Consider the following 27,351-nt stretch of genomic DNA (forward strand, 5'->3'; position numbering starts at 1 on the left):
GTTTAGTTAGAAAGAGGATGGCTTGGCTTGTCCAGGAGGACAAAGCACAGAATCAGTGACCCCCGGCAGGGCTGCCGTGTGCCCTGTGTTCCCTCATTGGGAAATGACCTGTTGGGCTGGAAATCCCCTTCTGGGAGCCTCTGAGTGCCTCTGCTCCCTTCTCTGTGACCCTGCTGCTCCACACTGGAATTACGCACAGGGAGAGCAGAGCCTGCCTAGCAGCGTGATAATGCAGGACATTGGCTTTAAAATGCAGCTCCTTGTAGGATTTGTCTAAGATTCAGGGCTTTGGGGCTGTGTGTCATGCAGGAGCAGAGCTGTGCAGCAGCAGAATTTGCCTGGGCAGGGACGGGGGTGCCGGCCCCAGCTTTTCCCTGGCACTGTCCGGATGGCGCCTGGACACGTTTTCCCTCTCCTGCAGCTGAGTCCTGGCGATAAACGGACAGCAGAGACTGCCTGGGGTGCACAGCCTTTGGCCTGCCCGGAACGCGTCCCTAGGGCTGCGGGAATAAAGGGGTTGAGGAATACAGAGGATGTTCCCGAATTCCGGCTGCTGCAAGCACGAGGCGAAGCGCCCTCTGGTGCCGGCAGCGGTGAGCTGAGCCAAGGACAGAGATTTGGGGATTTTCCTGAAAGCTTAAATTGATCCTTTTTTCTCTGACGGTAACAGAGAGCTGCGGTAGGAACTGTTGAGAGATTAGCATTAACCTCGGCAGCCGATGCTGAACGGAGCAAGGCTCGGGGAGGGCGGATGCGAGGCAGCAGGTCCGGGATGCTGCCGGGCTCGGGATGTGCCCTGGTCACACAGCCGGGTCTCAGAGCTGCCCGAAACAGGGCACGGGAGTTGATTCAGGCATTGGTGACTCCAGCAGGCAACTGTGACTCCTTTTGTATTCTTCAATTTCCAAAATGCAACCAGCAGTTTCTAAGATTACAGGAAAGAATAAAGCTGCCTTTTCCTCAGCACTGTCTCCATCTCCTCAGAACTGCACCTGGAAGACTCACAGAAAAACCCAGAAGCAGTGGTTATTTATACATTTATTGACAGTCCTGCTCCTCTTGTACAGAAATAGGAAAAAAGAGGGGGGTAGTTGTTTTTAGTTAAACTGTGTGACCAGTCTGTTACCAGCTGAGCTCAGACATTTTGCTGTGCCCTCTTCCCTGAAGCTTTACTAAATCCTTTCCTCCCAGAGGGCAACTCTTGTCAGCCAGTATAAAAGCACTTAAAGTATCTTAAAGTCAGTGACTTTGTGCAGTTCTTCAGCCTCTCGGGCTGTCGCTCAGTGAGGTTTCAGCCAGGGCTGCAGCTGCCTGGGGATGGGAACATCTGCAGGAGCAGACTGCCCCACCCTGCTGCTCTGGAGATGTCGCTCTGAGCTGTGACCGAGGCCCTTCCTTCCATTCCTGTAGCTTTGATAACTCCAAATTCAACACCAGAGGGATTAAAAAAAAAAGTCTCAAGCAAAGCCAGCATGGCTGACTGGGGCACCAGTAACAATATCACTCCTGTAGGAAGAGATTCTTGCAGCTTTGGGGGGAAAATGTTCCACATCTGGCTGAAAGTAGATTTTCCTTCTGGCTCTTCCAAAAAGACAGGATATAGAAATACACATTTTTTTTTTCAGATGGGAGAGAGAGGGCAGGGATTGTTGTTCAGTAATGTTTACAGCCAGCCTGGGGGCTTTTCCCTTTCTTCTTGCAGAAGTGATTTTAAAATAAAAATACATTGTACAGACACAGACTTACTCCAGTGATGGAACTGGAGCAAAGATTGCTGGAAACCTTTTAGCAAAGCAAGGGGAAATTGCAGTAATGTTTCTTCTTGCTGTAGATGCAGCCTGTGACCCAATAGATTGCTGTGAAACTTGTTTGTTTTCCATACATCTGTTTCTGGTTAAGGTTTGGGGAAATGTCCAGCTCACAACTTTATACAACCACTAAAACTCGCTGATCTCGCCCTGCTGCCAATTCTGCTGCTGCAGTGTATGACCTGGCCTGAACAAGCTTTCCTTTGACCTTATGGGCATAATTGGTGATTTTTCTTTATTTATAGGTTTAGCTTCTGCTATTCCTATGGTGTTAAAAATAGTATCCTGTGGAGAAATAGCTTTTGTAAGTCACAGTGTGGGCAAATGTGACTCCTTTTGTATTCTTCAATCTCCAAAATGCAACCAGCAGTTTCTAAGAGTGCAGGAAAGAATAAAGCCTACCTTTTCTTCAGCACTGTCTCCATCAGTTTGGTCCCAGAGCACCTGGTTAGGAACAAAGGTAATTCCTAATTTTGGAGAAGTATGCCCTCTCTATCCAGAGGTCAGCATATGTATTTGCAAATAAAAATACAATTAAATTAGGTGTGAAGGCAGTCCTGAATCAAGGTCAGAACATTTTGCCTCCTTCTGCAGTTAAGTAGTTACTGTTTTCGTAGCTTTTGGCTACAAATCTACGACTGCCTTCCTCTCTTACAGCCAGGCTGTCTGTACAGGTCATACCTGGCTAACACTGGGTCTGGGAAAGGCTGAGTTTAGGGAGGCTCTTTGCCTGTGGTGATTTCCCAGCTGCTCCAATGCAGACAGCTTCCCACGTGCAACATTTTTTTTAGATGAGCTTGGAATTTGCGTGGCCCATGTTCATGAGGGGGAGGTAATTTTTAACCCCTCTGGAATCTTATAAACAGAATTCTCCCTTTGAGCTGCACCTTTGCAACTCACCCATGGAAAGGTAAAAGTGAATATTTATGCTGTGCTGAGGAGCACAGTGATTCCTGAGCACAGAGAAAGGGAATCTGAGCCAGTACTTTTATCCAGGGAAGGAAGATGTTGACAGCATGTTTACAGTGTGTTGTAAAGAACTTACCAGGATGCAGGGAAACAGCAATCTGGAGACATGGGCATCAGCCAGCAGCTCTTCCTTTAGCAGGGAGCCTCCTCCAGGGCAGGAGGTGCTGGAGGCAAGGGCAAGGATGGATCCTGAGTGAAAGCAGGAGCCAGGGAAGCTCCAGCCCTGCTCCCTGCCCTCTCTTCAGGCTCTCATTCTGCACAGGGAAGACTGGATTGGCTTCAAAAGATGGCTAGATTTGAAGAACCTGAGCTTTTTGGGTGTTTTGTCATAGGCTGTATATATGAGACTTTTCTGGCCAAAGCTCTCGTGTTGGTGCTGTGGCAGCTCTGGCCTTGAGCTGTGTCACACCTCACACACATCCCAGTTGTGCTGTGCCAGCTCTGCTCTGCTCCAGCACTCCCTGCCCTGCCAGGATCCAGGCCAAAGTAAGCAGGGTGGATAAAGAGTAGGGGGGACACAGAGCCCCAGCAAGGCCAGAAAGGGGCCCTGCACCCCGGTCTGTGCAGCCTCTCCAGGGCAGGACAGGTTAGACTGAGTCTGACCAGGCACACCCTGGGGCTCCTCTGACTCTTCAGCCAGGGCTGGCCAAGGCTGGCCAGCACAGAGGTGACAGTCAAGGGGTAACTCACCCCCAAATGCAGCCACTTCTAGGCACTTCTGAAGCATTTCTTTCTCAGTTTTGCTGTCTTTGTAGGTCACTAGATTAGGGTGCAATGACAAAGAGGCAACACAAGGCTTGTCAGGGCCTCAGGAGTTCATCCTGACGCGTGACTGATCCCATGGACCTCACGTAGGAGGGGTGTGGGGGGCTCTCAGCCTCAGTGTCAGGGGTAAACTGGGGGCTGGTGATAAATACAATCCCTTTGAATCATCTCAGGCCTTAATTGTCTAATATTGCTAATAACAATTATACAGTCTTTGGCCTTGAAAAGGCTGAGAAATCTTTTCCAACAGCCAGCAGCAACCAGTGTACAGACCAGACACCAACAACTGCCAAAAAATGGGAAGGATGGATCTGGGTCTGCTCCCTGATCTGATTTCTGCATTTTTAATGAATTACTGTCATTCCTGCTGCTGCCTGAGGTGCCCAGCCTTTCCTTGTGGTTTTATGGAAGCATCATGCCTCAGTAAATTGGATTTCACACACAGTAAAGGTAAGAGCTCACCTGATTATTCAGAAGAGGCTCACATTAGCATTGCATCTTGAGAAATACATATACATTTATGTTTATGAAATACAAACACAAGTATGATTAATGCAGCTCTGGTTCCTCTAGGGATCCAGCTGTTCTGCCTGAGAAACATCAACTTCTCCTTACTCTCCTGCTTTGATTTAGGTGAGGATATGTCCTCCACTGCTGTACCAGCCCATAGATCCCAGTGCCATGGGGATAATGAGGGGGCTGAGCTGTATTTCCATCTCTCTGAAATGGGAAAACAAAGCAGCTCAGCTTATGGAACCTGAACTGATGTAAGCCTGATTTTTATTTTGTAATCCTTGTTAGTCCTTGTGTTCTTCTGCATGCAAAACTAACCACTTAAGACAGACCTTGAAATAACACTTTTCTTTGCATGAAGCACTCAGGAGATACACAGCCTTAGCATATTCCCAGTGCCTTTAGTTACTCAGTACCTTCACAAAACAATAATTCCTTATTAATCTGGATTTCACCCAAGATGGGCCAGGCAGTTTATTACTTTAAAGCCTTATTTCATTACCTTAAATGCAATAACTCTGGTTTACATAGTTTATTGTTACTTAGGCATGTTCACGTGGTCTCTCATTGTGTTAAATCAGTGCTAAATGAAGTGTGTGAAGCAGAGCATTTCCAGAGTATTTTTGCCTGATTCCAATTTATAAATATGTGATTTAAATTCAGGCCTCCTTTAATTGATTCCTCCAGAGATGATAGAGGAGATAGGAGCACCAACATGTGCTTCTGCTCAACTGGGCTTGCTCTTTCCAGTTCTTCCTGTCTCTCTGCTATGGATTTCCCATGCCAAATACCCATCTTTAATGTTGGCACAAAAACAAATCCATGGTTTATCTCAATGTAAACAAGAGAAAAGCTCAGCTAATTGCACTCATGGCTGTTACTGATGCAGAATTGTGGCACTTTCAAAGCATTTCTGTGCTCAGACAGGATTACTTGCTCAAATCGATTCCTTAGACAGAACTCAGACCTGTCTTCAGCTCAGTAATGACATTTACTGTAAGTATGGTAAAAAAGTGTGGAATTACAGGGAGAGGGATCCAGTGTTATTGCCTCCTTTCAGCTGGTGGGCCTGGGCTACTCCCAGCAGCAAATTCTCATAGTAAGAATGGCTGTTGTTTGAGAGGGTTAATGTGTTGTGGTAGCATTTGTCCCAGCAGAGTCCATCCAACAGGGATCCCTTTTATATGATATATTTGAAAATATGATATGAATATAAAAATATGAAAATACTTTTTATTGAAGGCTTTTTCCTTGTGTTGAGTATATGATGCAGCAATCAGCTGGCCTGTTGTTTTCCTAGGCTGGTTATTCAGAAATATTCAGTTTTCCTTGTTATTCAGAAGTGTCAGCATTGTTTGTACCCAGAATTTCTCCAAATGCATTTGAAGGAGTTGGTTGCCTTTCCTGAGCTGAAAACACAACATTTAGCACGTGGTTTTCAAGGGAACCATGAGGTGAGGTTGCTCTGAACTAACACTGGGAGCTTCTTCACTTGTTTCTCTAGATGAAGACACATTTACAGGGAAAGCCTTGCCCTCCAGAAATCAGCTCCCATGCTCCTGTCATCCTCCAGGCAGAGGTGGGATGTGGCTTTGCTCACGCCTGTGCTCAGCACCCTGAGCGTCACCAGAGAGAAGGGGCAAGGAGGGGATGCTCACAGGCTGAATTTAGAGGGTGACAGCAGCTTCTAACCTTGCTCTGCCGTTTCCACTTGTCACTCAGTCGTGCTGCTGGGAATTGAGAGCCATTTCCACCGCAGGGACGCTTTTGGGTGGATGATGTGTGGAGTAAGGAGTGAATGAGGCACAGCTGACACCGTGGTTGCTGGTAAGGAGAGTGAATCTCCTCAGTTATTCCATGGCTTGCGTGTAAAGATACCTGCCAGAGAAATGATGCAGACTTTCCACCCTTCCAGTGGAGCCTGTGGGCAAACTGGGTGCTGGCTTGCATCGGATCAGCTCCATCTCCAAATGTGCAACAGGGGAGTTATCTCAGTGTATTTCATCACTTGGGCAGTCCAGAGGAGACGTGGTGGTAGAGCTGCAGGATTTTTTTTGGAATTTAATAGTCAGTGTTATACAGATCAGATTTGGGGGTTATTTAATGGTACAGCAGTGCAGGGTGAAACTGAGGCCTCATTTTTTCTGTTCTGGAAGGTGCTTGAGAGGTTTGCTGGCTGTGCACCTTGATGAGGAGTACGGGCTAGATCAACCCCCACAAATTTTCTTGTAGTAAGTACAGTTGAAAGGTCCCCAGTTTTGGTTTTATTCCATGGTACTTAATACTGTTTCTGAACAAGGTGTCTGTGAACAGCAGCACACAAACCTGGGTGACTCAAATCAACAGCTTGTTGAGAGTCAGCAGCAGGATAAGTTGCAACCACTCCTTGATTAAAGGAAGGAAAACATGATAGCCCCAATGATTCATATTATGGAGGGCAGCTTTTGGGTCAAGTGTGCAAGGGGAAGAAATATTGATGTTGCCTCACTGGCATGGTGCAGTGTTAATAGGGTGTCGGCATTTAGTTTATGCTAAATATTTGATAAATGTCAGATGACAAATGACAGTGGGGACAGGGGAGGGGACAAGTGGAAAGCTTGGGAGGGTAAGAACCCATCTTTCCCAGGCTGCAGCTGATGCCAGACATTCAAAAGCTGCTTTTAACAGATCAAGCAAGGAAGAGTCACAGCTGATGTTGGTTATTTAAAATTTTATTTGCCTCTAATTTATTCTCATAAAAACACTCTATTTGGTTTTAGTATTCAGACAGTACAGACTTCTGATATTATCACGAGTGATATTAGAGAAGCAGTACAAATCAAGCTACCTTAGCATGTAACCAAGCACAGGTGGAACTAAGCCCACCCACTTGTAAAAACTAATTAACCTGCTTTCTTAGGCTTTCTAGTTAAAATGCAATACTCAGTAATGGTTACAGTCACCAAACCATATAAATAAAATCTAACATGGTAAAACGGGAACAGCTGAATGTGCAAGAGTCAAAGTAAAAATATGTAAGTAGGTATTTTGCTAATTAGAGCAATCACCAGTTAACTGCATCTTATGGGTGTGAGGTTTTCCTCTTCATTTCCAGTTAAAGTTCATCACTTTCATACAGTCCAGACTGCTCAGCCAAACGCTGAAACTCCCCTTCTGGTGAGAAAGCTTGTTTCACATCCAGTCCTCTTCCATTAAGTGCCAAATACTTGCTAAAAGTTGGTCGAACCCGTAACTGCTTTGGGGCTGGAAGTGGCTTATTTGTATGTGCTGGAAGAGAGAGAAAAAGCCTCTTTCAGTGCCTTCCCAGAGTGTAGAAAGACCCATGGCAGAGCAACCCCATTGCTTTTTATCTGCAATATAAACTAGCAAGCCCTTGGGAAGAATTTAGCAGACAAACCCATATCTCAGACACCAGAGATTTATATTCACCCTCTTGCTTGGTGTCAGGGAAATTGTAGTCTTTAAAAGAGCAAAAGGACACTCCACAGTGTCCTGTACTAAACAAAAGACCTTTTCCCAGGATAGTTACTTTTTGTCTAGAAAATAAAGCCTCCCAGCAGTCTGAACTTCATGAGGTTAATCTCGAGGGCCAGTTCTGAATATAAGATGCACTTTCTGTGGCCTGGAACTTACTTGCAACCTCTAGCCTGGCGTGGCATGTGGCCACCCCTGCCCCGTTGACAGCAGACACGGTGTACCAGCCAGCATCCTTCTTGGTGGCATTGTGGATCAGGAGGCAAATCCTTCCAGTATTGTCATGGAGCAAGCTGAAAAATCAAGGAGTTAATGCCTAAGTGCTTTGAGGGGGAAGGAGAGAGAGCAGAGTCATTTTACATGCTGAGGAGCTGAGAAAGCCCCAGAACAGTCCTTGCAGGGCACTGCACACTGCATCTGTGTCAGAGCCACCAGCGATTCACACCCTGGCACCATGCAGGTGGCACCAGGGTAGCCCCACACTGCACAGTTCAGTCCTAGAGCTGTGCTTCTCCAAGGGCCCTCTGCTGCTGCAGGAACCCAGAGGAGCACCTGGGCACAGCTCTCTCCCTCTGTGCCCTCCAAACACGGCTCTCAGCACACGGCCTGTCCCCTGTGTCACACACGAGGGGCAGATGCAGCTCTCAGCCTTACAGAGAGCAGCCCGTTTACATTTGATTGAGCAAATACTGGTTGCTGTTTGCTAACACACCGATGGCCAGCTCGTCAGTGGGATACCTTATTCGGTCTGTATTATATTGTACCATTTCGTTGTTTCTTTTCCAGTAAATCCGAGGGGTTGGGATGGCAGAGATCTGGCATTCGAGCCTGGCTGTGTCTCCTTCAAAAACCTTTTTGCTTTGTGGCTTGAAAATGAAAGTTGGAGGCATGTGATGTTCTTTAGCTGAATTAAAGAGGAGAGATAAGGAGGAGTTACTGGAACTGTGGAATGCTCTTGTCATGCTTGTTTTTTAAGATTTCAGGTTAAAAAATTCAGGACACGTGTTCCTCACTGCATCTCCTTAGCCTGCAGGCAGTTCCCATGAGCTAAAGGGTGTGGTAAACCCAGTCCACTTTAGAAGGAAAGTCAATTAACATATGTTATCAGTAACATCAATTAAATTATATTCTGGACATCTCACTATATCACTATATCTAAATATCCTGACAGAAGTGGCTTGAAGAAATACTGCATCCTAGATGTAGTTATTAAAATAGTCTTGGAACAGATAAGTTGATTTTTATTGTTTGAGCCTGGATATGTGGAGTGCTACCTCTGCTTCTTATTAGTTTAATGTCCCAAACACAGAGAGAAAAGCAGTAGATTGCTGAGACTTTCCCAGTGTGTCCAGGGAATTATCAGTGCTCTCAGTCTTACCAATTACTTCCACTTTTACTGTGAAAGATGCTTCTCCTGCACGGTTGACAGCCACACATTCGTATGTCCCAGCATCAGCTGATTTGACTGCTTCAAAAATAAACGAGTGGAACCCCTTTTCTGACACTATCATTTTATGGAACTGGTCCTGGTGAACCATCCTTCCATTCTGGTACCACATCACATCTGGGGTTGGGAGCCCACTGACCTGTGAGGGAGAGGAGAGCAGTGAAGAGTTAAACACCTTTAAGATAATAAAATCCCTCCAGCACTGCAGGGAGTTTGATGCTGATGGGTGATCAAACCATGTTTCTCCTGCAAAGCTCTATAGTGTTGTCTAGTTCTGAATACTAATGAGGTGTTGCACAGAAAGGCTCATGGAGTGCTGTGGAAAGATGAGCTTTAGCTACAAGACAGTGGATGCTGTTCCTGCAACCCCCTGTTGTTCCCTTCTTGTAGGTGGCTTTGATCAGGCCCAAGATGCTGATTTTGGGTTCAGCCTTCTGCTCCCACAGCTGTCACTGCAGCAGTGCTGGCACCCATAACTGGTAATGGCTGTAAATGAGCTGTCCTGCAGGCATGCTCCAGCTTCTCCACGGCATTCAGAAGTTTGGGCAACCTGGAGGAAGATGGCTAAAGGCCATGTGTAAGCCTGGCCAGAGTTTACTGAAGCAAAGAGGTTGGCAGCCATTAGGAAAACCCAAGCCTGTGGGGGTCCTTTCCTACCCCAGGGTTGCTACAGCTGCTATGAACTTTTAGGCCATTCCTGAGTTTTGTTTCTATTTAGGACATTTCCTTGCTTGTCTGCTCCAGCAAGGGTACAGTTACCTCAGGGAACACTCACTAAAGCAAGGTGAGTCCTGCACAGACCTCGCTGGACGTGTGTCCACTGGAGCAGTGGAGCCCCTGTGCAAAGCACAGGGCTCCCTGCCAAAAAGCCTTTTTTCAGCAGGGCATTGATAGTCATTCTTCCCAAGGAGGTCTAGAGACATTCTGTAGTGGTCTATATTTACTACTAGTTAGCTTTAATCATAATCTTATGCAGCTAATTCCACTTACATTTTCCAAGGGAAAATGCTGGCATATTTAGAACCAAGAACATCTCCTGTTTCTTGGTTTCCATAGCCTGGGGAGACCCTGAACCATCTGCCTTTAGTTCTCTGGTTTATTAAAATGCAAAGGCACTGCAGAGACCTTTCTCCATGCCCCACACCCCAAGAGGGAATGGAATTGGGAGGGAGAGGTTGGCAGTGGGATTGGAAGGGAGGGGTTGGCATTACTTTGAAGTCGAGCCTGCAGAACCGTCCCTCCTCAATCACTACATCTTCAGGCACTTGTGTAAAACGTGGCTGAAAAAACTTCTCCTGGATTGAGTCATGTCCGCGATCGTCGCCTCTGGAGGATGGTCTGCTCCTGAAAATGGGACAGGAGCAGTTAACTGCGTAAAAGCTACTGTAGCACAAGTGACATCAAAGCTCTGATTGCAGTTTGAGTCCCTCAACACCTTTAGGAATCTAACAGTTCTGGTTGGTTTTTCAGCTGTAAGTCAAGTTTTGATCAGTCACTTCTCTTGCTCAAGTTGTTCAATGCAACACACAAGAATAACCTTCATTATGGCCTAATATCCAAAAGAATTGACAAGAGAAATGTGACTGCTTAATTTTCATAAGTTATATTCATGTCAATATTTCTATTTCTTTGACTAGAAATTAATCTTCTAGAATACAAAGAATGTTTTTCCAAGGTGCATGGGAGTTGCATTTCCCAACTCCCAAGGAAGTTAACCCTTCTAATGCTACGTTTAGAATTCACTGGATTAAGATCATAGGCATCATTACCCATCCACAAATGGTAGCATTCTAGTCAAAAGGGAGTGAATTTAGTAATTACTACTTTAGCAAAAGTGATAAGTAGTGACATTAAACCAACATTGTCTAGAAATATTTGAAATACGATCTTGAAGAATAGCACAACACAAGTTTTTGCTTTACCTGACATGTGTTGTAGGAACCTGCAGCCTGATGTTTTCTGCATTCTGGTGCTTGGGAAGAGAAAGAGGAGAGGTGAGTTCACTTAGAAAGATTTATCTGTAGACTGACTGAGAAGCCATTTTAAGTTCATATCCTGACTGCTGCTTAAAAACAAAATGAATGTACTTCAGAAGTCCTTGGGACAGGAGGCAGCGGAGCTTGCATGAGGACCTGACACACTCTGTGTTCACCATGGACTTTGCCATGGCAGAATTTCTCATCATTGCCCAGGTGATGGGTGCAGCAGCTTTGTCTGGCACACAAAGTTTTCTGCCAGCCCATAACCTTTGTTAGAGAGGAGCAGCACTCCTGGCAATGTCTAAACTGGGAGCTGAGTACAGAGTGTCCTTCCCACAGCAGGAATAGAAGTGGAATCGCTGGCAGGAGCCTCGTATTGTGCCCACTTAAATATGGTACCAGCAGCAATGGACACATGCTGAGCTGGAAAATACTTTTCTTTCTAGATCACAGCACCAGCTAAGCTCGCTGACAACTCTGAAACCACGTGGCTAAATCTGCTAAAGTACCCAGGATTGATTCCTGTTAGGAGCCAGGATGTTTGGAAAGGCAACAGAGTTTGGTGCCAGCGGCTCGTTTTAGCCATGGAGTCAGAGAGAGCAAATGCTGCATGGAAATTTCTGGAGTGTTTGCCTTCAGCCATCCCAGTGTTTGCTTCTGTGCTCTGCAGCCCAGTCCTGTGGAACATTTAAGCCTGGGTTTAAACTTCAAGCAAGGAGGCAGTTTTAAGTTCAGGGGGAATATTACATGAATGAGGGTTTTGCTGGGCTGAGTTCCATGTGGAGTCCAAAGGCAATTGCCTGTATCTGTTCCTTAACACAGGTTCTGCACAGTCATTACTTGTCCTGTGAAATTATTTTGTAGTGGTGAAGTTGCTGATAAATTCTAATGACCTGTTACATGGACTGAGTTAAGTTCCTGAGGAATCAGGAGGCTGAATGAATCAGTGACTACAATATTTAAAAATAAGACTGAACAATGGAAGTAAGATGTCCCAAACATAAGCCATCTCTGCTTCCAATGTTCTTTTTTCAAAGCAGCATTTCACACGTGCTGAAAAGTTGTCAGTCATCCTGTTTTGACTGAATATTTCCTTGTTCTCTGCAAAAGATGGGGCTTCCCTTGCTGTCTGACATTCATGATTTCTCAAACTGTGTATTCCTCCTTTGCTGTGATCTTCAGTGTCTGTTCCATGCAGGAGTTTTGCTGAGGGCTCTTTGGCAGGTGTGTGCCTGCTCCTGGTTCTGCTGCTTGCAGCAGGAGGGGTGTTTTCTTTCCTGCACAGGTACCCAGGGCCATACCACAGACATTTCCACTAACTTTGAGCACAGAAGTGCCAAAGAGAGCTTCTAACTCGCCTGAATAACCAACAAATGATGCAATTCTCCAACTAAAACACTTTGGAAAAAGCCAGTAGTGATAGATTCTTGTCTATCAGCATGTGGGCTGCTGAAATAACTGCTTTGCATTCTCTTAATGGCTTCAGCCCCCTGCAAGGGCTAAAACCCAACCAATCCCAGCCCAATGCCATGACCTCTTGAAGTCAATGTCACTTATTCCCAACAGTGACAGGTGTAAATCATGTTGTCCTGGCCAAGCCTGCCCCCAGGCTGTTGGGAGTGGGTACCTGGCTCCCTCCTGGTGCTGCTCCCTGCCTGTCACAGGCACTGGGTGCTGTGCTGTGCTGTGCAGCAGCTGCTGGAATTCCTCCCTGGAGAGGTCATTCCTACAGATCAGGCACAGCAAGGGAATGGTGATTGAATTTTCCCCCTCTGCCATCAGCCTGTGAAAACACCAAACCCCTGCCACGGAGAGCTCTCCTTTGAGAGCCACCCCTCACCTGCACTGGCACCAAACAAACCCCATCTCTGCCCCACCCAGGCACAGCAGGCCACAGCACAATCACAGGAAATCCTTGCTCTAGGGGCAGGTGCCCAGTTACCTGTGCATTCTGCATGCTGTCTTCACCCTGTGTGTCCAGCACAGAGGCAGCATTCACTGGTCCGAGCAGCCTGCGAGCCATCCTCTCTTCATAGGTCAGTCTCTGATGGCAGAGTGGAGAGGAATTCTAGTCAGAAGTCCATTTACTATTTCAGATCAGCTTGTTAAAGGTGCATTAATATGCCACAAATTCAGGGTGTTGTCAATGGAAGCAGGAGCTGACCAGAAGCCCCACGTCTGGCCCAGAGGGTTTGCAGTCTGTGATGCCAACTGAAGTCAGCCTCAATATATACAGCACTGAAATGCATAAAAGATTAAACTGCCTGTTCATCAAAGCCTCCCTAATGCCATCTGTGGCCTTCCACTCCTCCTCTTTCTCTGCTGGGATTATTTATGGGTAGCTGATGGCATCATCCACAGAAGCCAGAGTAAGTCCCAGGGTACCTTTCTCTTAGGGCTGGGAAAACTTCCCAAGTCATTCAGCTGTGGAGCTGGAGGCATGATGGATGCTCCCAAAAAAGCAAGAGCTGCACCAGAGGCAGGCACAGCCAGAGGGGAGCACCACTGCCCCTGAAAGCCCTGGGGAGGTTTGTGCCAGCCCATCTGCAGGGGGAAGTGCTGTGAGCTGGCTGGGGAGGAGGCAAGGACACGTTTATGACACAATCAGTTCCTACAATCTGGATGAGGCACACAGGGATAAAAATGAGCAGAGTTAAATCCAAGCCCTGTCAGTTGGGTTACTTTAGAAAAGTATGTTAGCACCAGAACACCTGACACTGCTGCCCACAAGGTTTCACTCAGGTTTGGATTTTGTGACACGAGGGCGAGCTCTGACTGAATTTCTGCTCTGTGCAGATATAAATGTGTCTGCTGGGTGGGGAAAGGTTTGGGAGCCTTGTGGGACTTTTCTTTAGAAGAGAGCACAAGACCTTTAGCAAAACCTGTGAGAGCTGAGTATCCCTGAGGTCCTTACGTATGTATCAAGTGTGGCTGAGATTGGCCAGTTGGCTCAGACGCTGTTGGAGGACAAGGGGAGGAGGACACGGTGGTGATTGCATAAGACTTATTTTTAGCCTGGCTTCCTATGGGAAGAAAAGCTTACTTGCTATGACAAGCTTTCTTACAGCACATAGGACATTCCTGTCTAGGGGAATATTCAGTCAGATTTGACCTATTTGTTTGCCCATTCAGTATTTAAAATTACACAGTAATTGTATGTGACACAGTATTTGTATCAATATATGACACAAAGCTGTTCTCACTGATGATCATGAAAATACTCCTTATACTTCAGGGAAAATAAGATGGAAACCTTAAACACTGGGCTTTTACCAGTCTGCCTGCAGCCAGCAGAAAGGTTCCCACATTAGAAACTTGCCTGCTCTAAATGCTACTGGTAGCAAATCTTACCGCCAGATTTTGATTTCTTAGTAAGGGGGATTCTATTGTGACCCTCTGCAGAATAAATAAATAAGTACTGAGGCTGAGAGGCCTTCTTATAGGAGACAGGGTTTATGATAAAACTTCATAACATTTCTTTTTAAATTTTTCCTTAGGTTCTAATGGGTTTGAGATGTTTATTAACGCTAGTGTTGAAAACCAGGTTGTAGTCATGTCTAGAGAACTGAGGCATTCTCCCTGGATTTTTAATTTTCTGTGGATGTGATGTTCAACAGGACCCCCGAGAAAAGAGTTCAAATTTGTGCCACAGTTCTAAACACGTTCCTTTTTCTTTCATATTGAAAGACTATTTTGGTCATAAATGGCTTTTCCTCTCGTGGGATCTGTTGAGGTTCTGAGTAAAGGTCTTTGGGCAGTGCTGCTCCTGCATTTCCTCCTGCTTTTAGCTCAGTTTGGAGGCTCCAGCCCCTGGGGCAGCAGCAGCAGTCTCTGCAGCCTGCCTGCACCCCTGGGAGCTCCTTGGTCCCTTACCTGGTTGCCGTTCTGGAGGAGGCTGTCTTTGCATCGGAGTTTCTTTTCCAAGTCCTGAATGAGGGCCTCCTTTGTTCCTCGAATTTCTTGGTCTGTTGTCTTCTGCATAGAGTTGATGCTGGCTTGTTTGTTGTACATGGGCTGAGAGTAACTACTTGTTTGGGAAGAGAAAACAAAGTTATTCCTGTAGGCCTGCTGGATTATTTGCTACAGCTTCACAGAATGCACACAAAAATGTGAGCTTGCCTCCTGAGAACTGCAGTTCAGATGAACCCACAAAGCATCTGGGAGGAGAACAGGCCAAGCTGCCCAACTGAGTATCAAAACCTTAAGGGGAAGAAGGATCACGGTGCAGCCAAATCACTGAGTGTCCTCCCACAACACAGCATCCCTACATCCTGCAGGGGCCCCTGCCAGCCTGACCCCATCCACAGCCACGGGATGCAGTCAGCTCCCGTGGCTGGGTACCACATCTGATTCTGAAAGCTGCCAGGAAAAGAGGAGCAGCCATCAGAACGGGTCGCAAAGGTCTGCTGGAGGTCACAGCACTCTGTGCTGACAGGCTCTAGCCTGGTTTGTGACCTGCACTGGGGACTCCTGTGATGCACTTGTGTTCATAGAATAATAGAAATTATTTCTATTCCAAATCCTCTTCCTCCTGTGGCTTGGGAATTTGTTCTGCTGACTAGACTAGAGTAGAAGGGTTATAATTCCAGAATACTCCCAGCACTGCTTGGATTTAATAACTTAATGTGAGTTATAAAACTTGAGTGATTTGCCCCACAGATGAATACACCTCATGTCCCTGTTTGCCCATTACTAGCGGGATTGGGAAAACAATTCCTCAACTCACCGTGTGCTGCATCTAAGAGCAGCTGATATGAAAAGCACAGTGAGGCACCCAGGCCCCTTGCTATGGAAACAAACAACCCCACACTACAAACACAAACCCCAGCAGTGTCCCAAGCCCCCACACTCCTGCAGGACTTCAGGAAACACTCCCCAGTTAACCCACCCAATCTTACCTTTCCCCTTCCCTCAGTGCTGTGATTCAGAAAACAGACAGAAATATTCTGATTTCCTGAATGCAAACTGACACTTAAACCTGGATTTATATCCAAGTCAGCAGGACCCCCTGCCCCTATCAACTTTCCAATATCTCACTTTGTGCATATTCTACCCTGACTTTCCCCAGGACCTCCAGCTGATATTGGCAGGAATACAAGTTGGTGAGAAGGCAAGGCCCAGCTCCCTTTGAGATCTCACTGACCTTGGAAGATATTTGGATTGCAGCCCAAAGGCAAAATGATATAATACATATTTAGGAAAGAATTTATTCTTTGGTCTAAAGGAGTGAAATTTTCAAGGGGCTGCCTTTCTTTTACATGTAAGATTAATAAAAGGGGTATTGTAGGTGAGTTTAGCTTCACATCATGTTGTGGAACCTCATTGCTCCTCATTCCAATATTGGAAAATATTGCTGAGACTTACTAGGACTCTCTAAGTTGTGTTGGGAATACTACTGCCTTCTCCCTGTCTCCCTGTTCATAAGACATGTTTTGGAAAGAAATTGAGATAGGTGCCTGTCTTCTGTCCTAAATAACCTTAAGAAATTTCTGTCAAATCAACCTAAACAATTCAAAGCAGCTCCAGCACACTCACCCAGCAGCCTGTGACATGCCCACAGTGCAGTTTAACTCCCTGGCGAGGGCAAGCACTCAGCCTCCTCACCCGAGCCGTGCTGGCACACCAGCAGCCACTGGGGCTGGCACAGCTGCACCAGGGCCTTGGTTTGGGGTGTCAGTGCTGGGACAGGCCAGGGCAAGCAGGCAGGTTAGAGGGCTGTGTGTACTTACTGAGGTTCCACGGGAGAAGGAGCTGGGCTGTTATAGTCGGGCTGCGAGGGGAGCACGGAGCACAGGAAGGCTGCGGGGGATTGGTTAGGCATGGGCAGAAGCCTCTGCCCGGATGATGAGCTAGCAGGAGACTGTGCAGATGCAGGTGTGATGGGATAGGCAGATTCCTTAGGGGCACTACAGGAGGGCGAGGAGAGCGTGATTGAAGAGCTCAGCGATGACGAGGAGGAGAATTTCTGCCCGCTGGGGTTACGAGGCTGGATGAGGATGGAGGACTGTTTGATTTCTCTGCTTGACTCTGTAGAGGCTGCAGGTCCTGGAGGCTGCTGTTGCCCTTGACACACGTTCTTAGACTGGATAAAGTGTTTTGGACGCTCGTAGTTAAACATGGTTGGTTGGCACATAGAGGAAACGGATGGGAGATTAGGGACACTCATAGGAGAGGTTTCGCGGCTGTCCTGGGTTTTTGTTGGTGATAATTGGCTTTGGATAGGTGGCTGGTAAAAACTAGGTGACAGGCCACAAAAGTTTTCCTGGCTAGGCTCCTGGATAGAATGGAACCCTTGCCTTGCAGAATAGAGGCTTTCTTGGAGTGGATTTTCCCTTAAGGAAGACAATACAGATAAAATAAATTGTACATCATAAGCTGAATCACTAAAATACTGTGTTCTGAGCAGTCATTAGCAATCCAAACACTATGAAGCTAAAGTTCAACTAAATTAAAGCTTGAAATTAATATAAAATTATTTAGGATGTGTTAGAACTGCCCCACAACTGTATGAGCATTTTGGGTCACAGTAACAAGCCACACAGTCTGTCTGGCTCAGGTGCAATGATCACCGGGCTTGCCTTATATGCCAGAGCCCAGTAAATTCTAAAGGAAATAGGAATTGGTTAACCACCTGCTTAAATGTACAGATAAACACAGATACTACTGCTAAGCCAGGTAATTTCCCATGTATCATCTTAACTAAAGATCCCTGGATCCTGCTGTTTTGTGCCCCGTCAAAATGCTAAAAGTACTACTCCCCAGAACCAGCTACCTGTGCCAAGAAATTCCTTGCACCATAGGGAAGCACAAAAGTTTCACTTTCAAGTCTAAAATGAAACTTTTGAAACCAAATCTCCTGATTTCTTCTCTGATGGGTTTTGAATTCAGAGCTTGTAATATCCAACTGAGATTTGGGATTAGAATGCCAAGGACTGTGTGTCTCTGTTTGAGGTGATTTCCTGAGATTTGCTGTTAAGGCTGCTAATTGCCAGAATGACATACATGAGCTGCAAGATAAGGTAGGGCAAGCTGAGCTGCTCAGATTTTTTTTTTTTTTTTTTTGGTAGGTGTTTGATATCTAAAAACCTGGGCTTTCCATCAGCTCAAAACCTGGGAAAATTTCATTTAGCAAGCTTTTTAAAATGGACAAATTACTTCAGCTCCAGGATAAAAAAGTAGTCCCCCAAAATAAACATAAAGCCACTAACAAAAAAAGAAGAAGAAGAAGAAGAAAAAGAGGAATATAAATCCCTACTGTTACATGTGCTGGAAAAAATTGTAATCTTGCCCCACTGAGATCAGCTGTTTGACTGCTATATATACCCTGTATATTGTATTCCTCCCGTTGGAGAGCCCAGAGAAGGGCTCCACGAGGTCATAAATTCCCATGGGGGGAGGTAAGTGGAGACGTTCTGATATTAAGGACTCAAGGCTTTCATTTCCTAAAGCTAATAGTCAATATTAGTTGTGAATTAGCTGTAAGTAAACAGAGGCCTTATAGTAAAAATTCCCTAACTTTTCCCTTGTCATACTCTTGGAATTTGAAGCTGGCTCAAACTTTTGGAGCATGTCCACACTATGTCCTCATTCACCAGTGCAGAAAACTTGCTCAGTCTTGTCTTTATCCCGTTTTTATATCACTACCTGTGCACGGATTTGTACATTCACTGTACCACAGGCTGTGGACAGCAACCAGCGTTTACTCTGTTTTCTAGAACACTGCCCTTAACCAAGCTCTGGCCCACAGCGCCACTTCTCACAGCAAGGGATAAGCCATGTTTTCCTCGAACCATTCCACCTTGATTTGGGAGGGAAACAAAATAAATCCGAAGAGACATTTGACCTTGCAAGATGAAAACAGTAACTAATAACAGGGACAGTTTTCCTGTTGGAAAACAAACCCGTGCTTTTGGCTCTGCTTTGACACTCCCGCACCCTCCAGGTGCGGCTCCACCTCGGCATTCCCAGCAGCGCCTCTCGCCACCTCCCTAACCAGCCTCCCAGTGAAAAGTGACGCGGAAAAACCCCAACAAGCGCCTTACCTACAGCCTAGGAGCTGTCACCTGGGCCGTGGCCGGTATTTTGGGAAGGACGGTCATCCCCTGTCATAGCCGCCCTCTGCGCGGCGGTGCGAGCCCCGGGGCTTTAATGTGCTGCCAGCGGTGACACCGCGGGACCGGCCTGTCCCCAGCCCCGCCGCTGTCACAATAAGAGTCTCGGAACAGCCTCGGCAGCCGGGCGCTGTGAGAGGGCCGGGACTTGGGCAGGTGCCCGCGGGCAGCGCATCCCGGCGGGCAGCGCTGGCACCGCTGCGGATGCGGCTGCTGATTCGGACCGGCTCTGTCCCGGCTCTGTTCCCGCTCTGTCCCGACTCTGTGCCTGCTCTGTCCCTGCTCTGTCCCGGCTCTATCCCGGCTCTGTCCCCGCTCTATCCCGGCTCTGTCCCCGCTCTATCCCTGCTCTGTCCCCGCTCTATCCCTGCTCTGTCCCCGCTCTATCCCGGCTCTGTCCCGGCTCTATCCCTGCTCTGTCCCCGCTCTATCCCGGCTCTGTCCCCGCTCTATCCCGGCTCTGTCCCCGCTCTATCCCTGCTCTGTTCCCGCTCTATCTCTGCTCTGTGCCGGCCCCGTCCCGGCCCCGAGCGGCTCAGCGCTGCCGGGAGCGTCCCTGGCTCAGCAGAAGGGGCAGACCCGCAGAAGTCGGCAGCTTTTCAGATTTTCAGCAGAAAAGCAGGTGTTCTGCCCATAGCACCACAGTCAGGGAGCAGCAGCAAAGACCGCTGCAATATGCTTGGACGTCCCGAAATCCCACTTTGTTATCCCAAGGAAATTCTTGCCCAGAGGAGCTGTGACTGACCCATCCCTGCTGTTCGAGGCCAGGTTGGATGGGGCCCTGAACAGCCTGGTCTAGTGAAAGGTGTTCCTGCCTATGGCAGAAAAAAATGCCATCTCTAAGGTCCTTTCCAGCCCAAACCATTCTGTGGGTCTAAATTCCTTGTTTAACTCATTTACTAGTTGTTTGTAGCTAATTGCCTCTGTAGTGATAAAGCGCTGGTACCGATTTTAAGGCTGTGCACACTCAATACACACTCGAGAGTCGGGTTTAAACGTGGTTTAACCCCCCCAGCCGCAGAGCCGAGCGAGCCCAGGTCACCTCCCAGCCCCGGGGGGACCCCCGCACCCCGCTCCTGCAGGGAGCTCGGTCAGGAGCAGGGGCACTGCTCAGGGATGTGTCTGAGCACTCATAAACCGAGTAACGAAACCAGCCTTGTGGAAAGAATAGGATCAAAATACGGGAAATGTTAAAATTTTGCTGCTCGTGTTTGTTATTACAGCTTTTCACATGGATTAAAAAATGCAGCTGTGGTGTTCTCACCAGAACAGCAGCAGATCCTGCTGGCAGGTTAGGCTGGCTTCAATGCCTGATTACACCTTAAATTAACATTATAGTGTTTTAAATATCTTAATTATCGCCTATTGTTTAAAAACAGCCCAAGCCCCAGAGTCCCGCAGCTGGGCTGAGTGTGGGCTCTCAGTGCTCCCATCTCCTCCCCTTGCCCGGGAGTCTATCAGCACAGAGATCTTCGCGAGGTTAATCCACCTCCAGAGTTTGTGTTTAAACATCCTTTGCGAACTAAAACTACAGAGCAGGTGTTAATTGAGTGCTAATTTATATAAATTCCTCGCGTGAAAGTGATTAAGGGGGGGAATTCGTCCCTATCTTTCTGCGAGGTTATTTGCTTCTTACGTCAAAAAAACAAAAAGAAAGAAAAACAAAACAAAACAAAAAAAACCACCGAAAAATAATTAAAAATAGGTGGTTTGCATAGAGAGAGGCGAGTACTTGTAAGAAGGTACCTGGGTCATGATCACTGCCCTGCAGGAAGCTCTGAGCACAGTAAAGGGCAGGCTCCGTGCTCAGAAAGGCTCCCTGGCTTCCCACCAACCTCAAGTTAGCACTGAAGTTGGCTGCGAGGCATCAGTTTAAGGACAGTTTTACACACTTACAAGAGTGGACACAACCGGGACAGCTTGTGTGAAAGAGAAGGAACAGGAAAACGTGACATCCAGAAGGTAGGAAAAAAGGTGAGAGAACTGGAAGCTGAACTGACGAAGGCAGAGGAATAAATCTCATCTCCTGTGCCAAGTAACTTAATAGCACTTTGACCAGCACTGCGAGGTGTCAGAAATCAGCTTTTCTGTCCTGCTTCAGTTTACTCTCTAAGAATGGTGCCCTGCTGCTTCTGATTGGGTTCTTTCTCCTCACTGCTTTAGTCATATCACAAAAAATGTCTAGAAAAAGAGTTAAGGATCTGTTGCTTATTAATTAAGATACTTAAAAGCTGAATACTAAAATACCTAGCAGTATATTAGTGCCTGAAGCCTCTTTGTTTGCTTGGATTGAGTTTCTTTAATGAAGTTAGTAATCAGCAATGGTTTTATTCTGCTTCAAGGCTGCTGAGGACACTGCAAGCTGCAGGTGTAAAGGGCTCAGAAAGGAGTAGCTGGTAGTGACAGTCTTGAATTGCATTTTCTGGCTTTTGTGGAGTGCCTGTTGCTAGGCAGTAATTGGGAGAATATGGGCACAAAGATTTCATTCATTTTATAGCTATTCCCAGTAATGACTTGGTTCTGTCATCACTGCCTTTGTTGGTATCTGCCTTTGGTAATACAGTTGAACCACATACACTACATGAGGGAATTATATGCTAAATCTGAGTAACAAGACAGTTATTTTTCCAGCCAGTCATTAGCCATGATTGCTAAGTTTGAGGTAACAGCAACATTTACAAGGCTGAGTCACATTCATCATGATGCTTCAAAGCACCTGGCTGTATGTCTGTGGGATTTAAAGGTATTTAAATTCTCATAGATGGGTATATCTAGAAATTTTAATAGTTTCTCTCTGTATTTTGAGATGTGTCCGAAGTCTGGACTAGTAAATGTTTTTTGTTTACATATGTAAATATATACATACACAGATATGTAACCTACATTTAAAAATCTATTACATAGCTGATTTTGGTAACAAGATAAATCCCTTTATGCATTAGGGTCTGCTTAGGGTCCCAGTTGATTTCTCTGGAGCAAGCCTGGATTTCATAGAAGGGCTTGAAGCCAAGCTGAGAGCTTCCCCTTGATGATCTGCATGCTGGTTATTGAAGCAAAACCATTTTTACTCAGTGATTTAGCAAAAAAGTAACTCTCCTGCATGGAGACATCTATACTGAAATGTGATCTCTCCTGTGGTAAAATTTGAAGGAGGCTGTTCAGAATTGTTAAAATAACTGGTTTAGTTAAAATGGCTGAGTACATCCAAAAATAATCTCTAAGCCAGGGAATGGTCCCTGTCAGGGACAGCCTTTCCAGAGTCTGTAACAGGATCCCTGCAGCTGCAGGCTGGCACTCAGCTGGGAGAGCAGGCACACGTAGCTCTCCCTGTCCCTAACAGCACGGAGGGAATCCTCTGCTGGGCTTGGGTGGCTGAGCTGTCACCATTCGAGGTCATCCTTCTGTCCACAAACCCCTGAGAAGCCCTCCAGAAATGGGGTGATGTCACCACTCTATGCCTTCTAACCTGATTTGTTCCTCTGGAGCAATCAAACGGGAGAACTGATAATGCAATAAGTGTGCAGTGACTTGGGAGCTACGTTTGGTATGGAAATTGGATCAAGCCTTGTCATAAAATTGAGTACTTTGTTACTGGGGGAGGATCTCCATCTCCTGAGGGGGGAGTGTCCCTGCATGGGACAGTTTTCCTTCTATGCAGTGGGTCACTGGTTCAGTGCTTTTCCTCCACAGAGTGGTTTGCAGGTCCCGTCTGCACCACACTTACAGGATCTCAAGTTTTATTGCTGTCTTTAAGAGTAGGAAAAAGAAACATGTGGTGATGCCACTTGGCCAAATCCACCAAGGAAGGTGGTGGCAACAGAATTGTACCTTGAGCTTTCCCAGGTACTGTGATCTTTGCCTTATGCTCTGCTGTGGAGCCAAATGTCTCCTAGAAGACAATTTTTTGGAGTGATGCTTTTAGGTTAGACACAGACAGACTCCTGCAAACGATTTCAGGCCCTTCCCTGGTGCTTTAGGCAGTTACACCCTTGGTCAAATGTGACCTGCCAGGCTGGTGCTGCACATTGTCATTGTCACCCAGGCAGACAGCTCAGGCTGTGCCTGGTCCTTGTCAGGCTGAGGGGCACTGGAGTGTGCAGCTGGCATCACTGGGCAGTTCATGCCCTGAGTGCTGTAAAGAGCTGCCCCAGGGGTGTGATTTTTCTCTGGGGTGTGATTTTTCTCTGGGGTGTGATTTTTCTCTGGGGTGTGATTTTCTCTCTGTCTTACCGCAGAGGCGAAGCCCCAGGTGAATTCTCATAAGCTCCATGGAAATCTTCAGCTTGGCTCTTGGAGCTCTTCTGGCCAAAGCCCGGGGCTGCAGCTCGAGTGCCCAGCCCGGGGCTCTCGGGGCTGTAGGATGGCAGAGCAGCTGCCCCACGCTCCTTGGCTCCTGCTTGGCTGCTCCTGGGGAGGGTGGCTTTCTTCATGGTGACCTGCACAGCTGGCCTGGGGGCAGCACCCCCAAAGCTCTCCAGCTCTTTAGCTCCTGGAAGTAGAATTGTCCCCACGTCAGGCTGGGAGCAGTGGCTCACCAGTGCAGCACTGCAGTAATGGGGATGGGAAACAGGAATGTCTGAGCAGGAGGATGAGGCTCATTCTGCTGTGCACAGACTGAAACCTGCACAGCAGCACGAGCCAAACCTGGCTTCTGGCAGGGCTGCTGAGCTCTGGGTACCTGCCAGGTGCTGCTCTGGTGGCATGTGGCTTCCAGCACGAGCCAAACAGGTCAGGTGGAACCATAAACAAGGTATAGACATGGCCAATGTTGGGCCAAGCTGGAATCCCTGGAGGGATGAAGCTCAGGGATGAGACTCCTCTGAGAGAGGGAACAGCATCTCTACCTTGTCATCCTTGACTCAGGAAGAAGAGGGACCAAAAGCACAAACACAGAACAACCTGCATCCAGCTTTGAGATGCAGGCAGACTGCATTTTTTTTGGCATTTCTCTTCTCTTGAGCCTACAAAATAGTTTGGGTCTGGCTTCTGCTTGGGAAATATCTGTGATTCTGCCTGATGTTAAGCACACCGAATTCTTTTGTGTTTAGTTGCTCAAGACAGAAATCCTTGTGCTTACCTGGGGAAACAGAGAGATGTGCACTGGATGCTGCAGACCCAAATTCATTTTCAGCAACACATTTAAATATTCCAGAGTCTTCTGGGAAAGCTTCTGTAATAACCAGGGTGCAGACTTCCTCTGAAATAAGAGATTCAGGCATGATGTACCACAAGAGGCAAATGTTAACTTGTAGGAACTGCTCTTTACAGGACTCTTTACTTAATGGTGGGGATTGGCACTAATAGAGTGCAAAAAAAAGTGATGTAGAGGGCATGGGAAGTGAAGGGGTTTAGAAGGACCAAGATTAAAGGAGACTCTTCCTGTGACATTAATGAAACAAAGCACATTTTTTTGTGGTGGATGTTTCGTTTGTTTAGTTGTTTTTGGTTTTTTGTGTCTTTGTTTTGGTTTTGGGTTTTTTTTTCCTAAATTCTGTCATTTCTTGTGCAAGTTTAAAAAGTTATAGGTCAGAATGGTTGATATGCTTTCTCTTAGAACAGGGTACTCTTCATTGGCTGAATGTAAAGGGATTGATATTTTTTCCAAGTGTTGTGGAAAAAAATCAGGGCTTTTTGAGTGCTTGCAGCAAAATTAAGAGCTTGAAAGCTCTTGGCCTGACTGCTGTCTTCTGGCTACCTTTGGACATTGTTGTTTTATTTTGGATGAGGTGGGAAATACTGAGTGTAGTGAGGAGTTTAACAAAAAATGCAGTGTACTTACCAGGAACTGCTGATGAACAAGCCCCTGCTCAAGATAAGAGAGAGAAAATTTAAATTATTATAATGTCAGAATGGAAAAACCTCAAACCCTTCATCCCTCACTCCCTTCCCCACCTCAGCTGTCACCCTGGTTACAAGGGAACCATCTCCTTTCTGTCCATCACAAGGAATAGCACGTGGATAGGGAAAGCTCAGGTGTGGCTGGGGGCCCTGGTGGTACAAACACCTCTCCACCAAGGTGATGCACAAAGAGCTCCACTGAATCTGGAGTTGGTTCTTGTGGGTTTGGCCCTCTGGAGCTCTGACCTCATGCCTGGGAGTATAAGAAATTGTTTGAAATGAGGTTATGCTTTTTTCCCCCTGAGTTCATCAGCAGTTCTAGTACATGGCAGCAATGTCCCCATGGCCCAGCAGGGCTGTCATTAATAACTAACAGCCTGGAATCTGCCCAGTTGTGCCTGACCCACTCGTGCAGTGCCAGAGGAAGTGCAGGCTGTGCAGCAGCCTGTGACTCGGGGTCATCTGATACTGGAAACTCAGCTCTGCTCCTATGAACCATCTCCTGGGCTTTATAGCAGTTCTCATTCCTGTCCCTGTCCCAGCAGAATATCCGTGCACCAAGCAGCAGCACCTACTTTTCCTCAGGATGCGGAAATCGGCCGAGTCCAGGATCCGGTCGTATTCCCGGTACCAGTGAACCTGCAGGGTGGGTGTGGAGTGAACGCGGCACTCAAGCACCACCAGCTGACCCTTGGTGGCTCTTATGTTTTGTAGACCCTGGAGGAGAAAATATTGGTGCTAAATGCCTAAGTATTTCCCCACGTTAGGAAATGACACACCCTTCAGGGAGCAGGATGGTCTCGCCTGTATTTTCATTTTGCTTACAATAGTTGTCTGAATTCTAAATGCAGTGGGTTGTGAGTGGAAATTTGTTCACCAGAAGACCAGAACTCATTAGAGCCTTGCTTGTGTATTTAAATTAAGATACAAATGTAGGAAAAACTTCCATTCCACTGGATGCAACATAATAAGGGTGGTTACAATGTGAGGTTTCCACTTCAGCCTCCTTTGCAGGAAGTAAATGAGATTAATTCCTGTAAGTGGTTCTGTCTGAATCATTTACCAATTAAGATGGTAGTTTGATAGCATCAGTAACAAAGTATGCTAGCTTTTTTGAATTGTAAATGAACCAATATTCCAGCCTACAAATACCATCAGATGCAACAGGAAATGCAAAATCTAATGCTGGTAGTTGCAGCTGTGGGCTGTGTTGTTCTTGTGCTTTTTACCTTTGTAAACACAGGTGTGGTTCCATAGGCAGACCCAGACAGGCTCAGAGAGGGACTCTGCATCTAGATGGCAAAGAAAAGAGATTTTTATAGATTGAAATTTTCACATGCAGAAACCTGGCTGTGTTGCTGGCACTTTCCTTTGAAGGAGAAGAAGATTCAGAGTGTTTTATCTGTTGTTCATGTTCTGGGCTAGGAAGTACCCCATGGAGAGTCTCCTCCACTCAGGTGCTTCTAGAGGAAACAATTCCCGGGCCTGCAGACACCGAGTGAGTGGGAAGAGGAGCTGATAACCAGTAAATGCTGCTCAGAGCTTTAAGCCAATTAATTGCCCACATCTTGCAGTCTCTGTGTAAAGATCAGTGCTGCTGCCAGCAGCTGTCCCCTTCTAGAGAGATCCTGACCTGGTTTAGCAGGTCTGGCACTCCCTGGCTAGTGTTGTGTCTGTGGCTGCTGCAGTGAGGCTGAGCATAGAGAAATGAGCAGGATTTTTCTACTGTCCTTACTTCCTCTGTTAAATCTCAGCTGTCACAGAAGTTCCACTAAGACCTCTGATTAAGGAAGAAAGGCAGTTTTGAGATAATCAAATATTTGCAGTGCCAGATATGTCCTTGTTCCATGGTGGAGTGTTGATGTGCACTCATCTCTGTCTCATTTAGCTTTGGAACCATGTGTCTTGCATATAAATGTGCAACTGAAGTGCTTGGGTTTGCTTTGCTGTGACACTGGCCTTTTTTAAAACCTTATCTTTGGAATAACTCATGTTTTCATCTCTCTCCCTCCCAGCCTGGGTTAAGGTGTGAATCTGTCTCTAGGTGTTCTGGCTTTCCCAGCTCTTGGCCACATAAGTGCTCTGAGCAGCTCTCTGTTCTGAAGTGACTCTTTGAAGTGTACCTGTGGCAGCCCCTTGGGCATTCCCAGCCCTGTCACCTGCTCCATCAGTGCCTGGCAATTCTGACTAGGGAATGTTCCAAGTCCTTTTCCAGAGCTTAGGGTCCAGACCTTGATATCCATGCTGACCTTTGCCTCTTAGACTCTTGCTGAAGATGAGCCTGAGCTGATCCTTGCAAAATATTTCTAGAATGATGTAAATAATAATTTAAAACATGTGTAAGCTGCTCTCTGAGTGTCAGTAGATTAGGCTGAGTTAAAGTGGTGTAACTCTGGTGAACTGAATGGCTGTGAGAGACTGCACTGGCTGAGGAACCAGTGGGCAGA

The 27,351-nt window shown here is 46.6% G+C and overlaps 1 protein-coding gene across 5 annotated transcripts; it reads right to left on the minus strand.

The window, feature by feature from the left end:
* Positions 1 to 6,750: 6,750 nt before the first annotated feature.
* Positions 6,751 to 26,251, minus strand: MYOT (myotilin). 5 transcript variants are annotated; one of them, XM_064387985.1, is made up of 14 exons: positions 26,134 to 26,251; positions 25,480 to 25,621; positions 24,846 to 24,869; positions 24,144 to 24,263; positions 23,297 to 23,555; positions 16,685 to 17,287; positions 14,829 to 14,979; positions 12,898 to 12,999; positions 10,899 to 10,948; positions 10,188 to 10,320; positions 8,908 to 9,115; positions 8,268 to 8,433; positions 7,689 to 7,822; positions 6,751 to 7,322 (listed from the first exon to the last, which is right to left on the minus strand). In XM_064387985.1, exons 1-14 carry the CDS (start codon positions 26,194 to 26,196, stop codon positions 7,150 to 7,152), a joined length of 2,328 nt encoding a protein of 775 aa, XP_064244055.1. In that variant the 5' UTR covers positions 26,197 to 26,251; the 3' UTR covers positions 6,751 to 7,149. The 5 variants fall into 5 exon arrangements, with proteins under 5 accessions (XP_064244055.1, XP_064244052.1, XP_064244051.1 ...); XM_064387982.1 differs by lacking the exons at positions 23,297 to 23,555; positions 24,144 to 24,263; positions 24,846 to 24,869; positions 25,480 to 25,621; positions 26,134 to 26,251 and adding an exon at positions 18,998 to 19,136; XM_064387981.1 differs by lacking the exons at positions 23,297 to 23,555; positions 24,144 to 24,263; positions 24,846 to 24,869; positions 25,480 to 25,621; positions 26,134 to 26,251 and adding an exon at positions 18,998 to 19,136 and having other exon boundaries at positions 14,829 to 14,982.
* Positions 26,252 to 27,351: the final 1,100 nt, after the last annotated feature.

This window comes from Passer domesticus, chromosome 13 (genome assembly GCF_036417665.1).
Source record: "Passer domesticus isolate bPasDom1 chromosome 13, bPasDom1.hap1, whole genome shotgun sequence".
NCBI lineage: Eukaryota > Metazoa > Chordata > Aves > Passeriformes > Passeridae > Passer > Passer domesticus.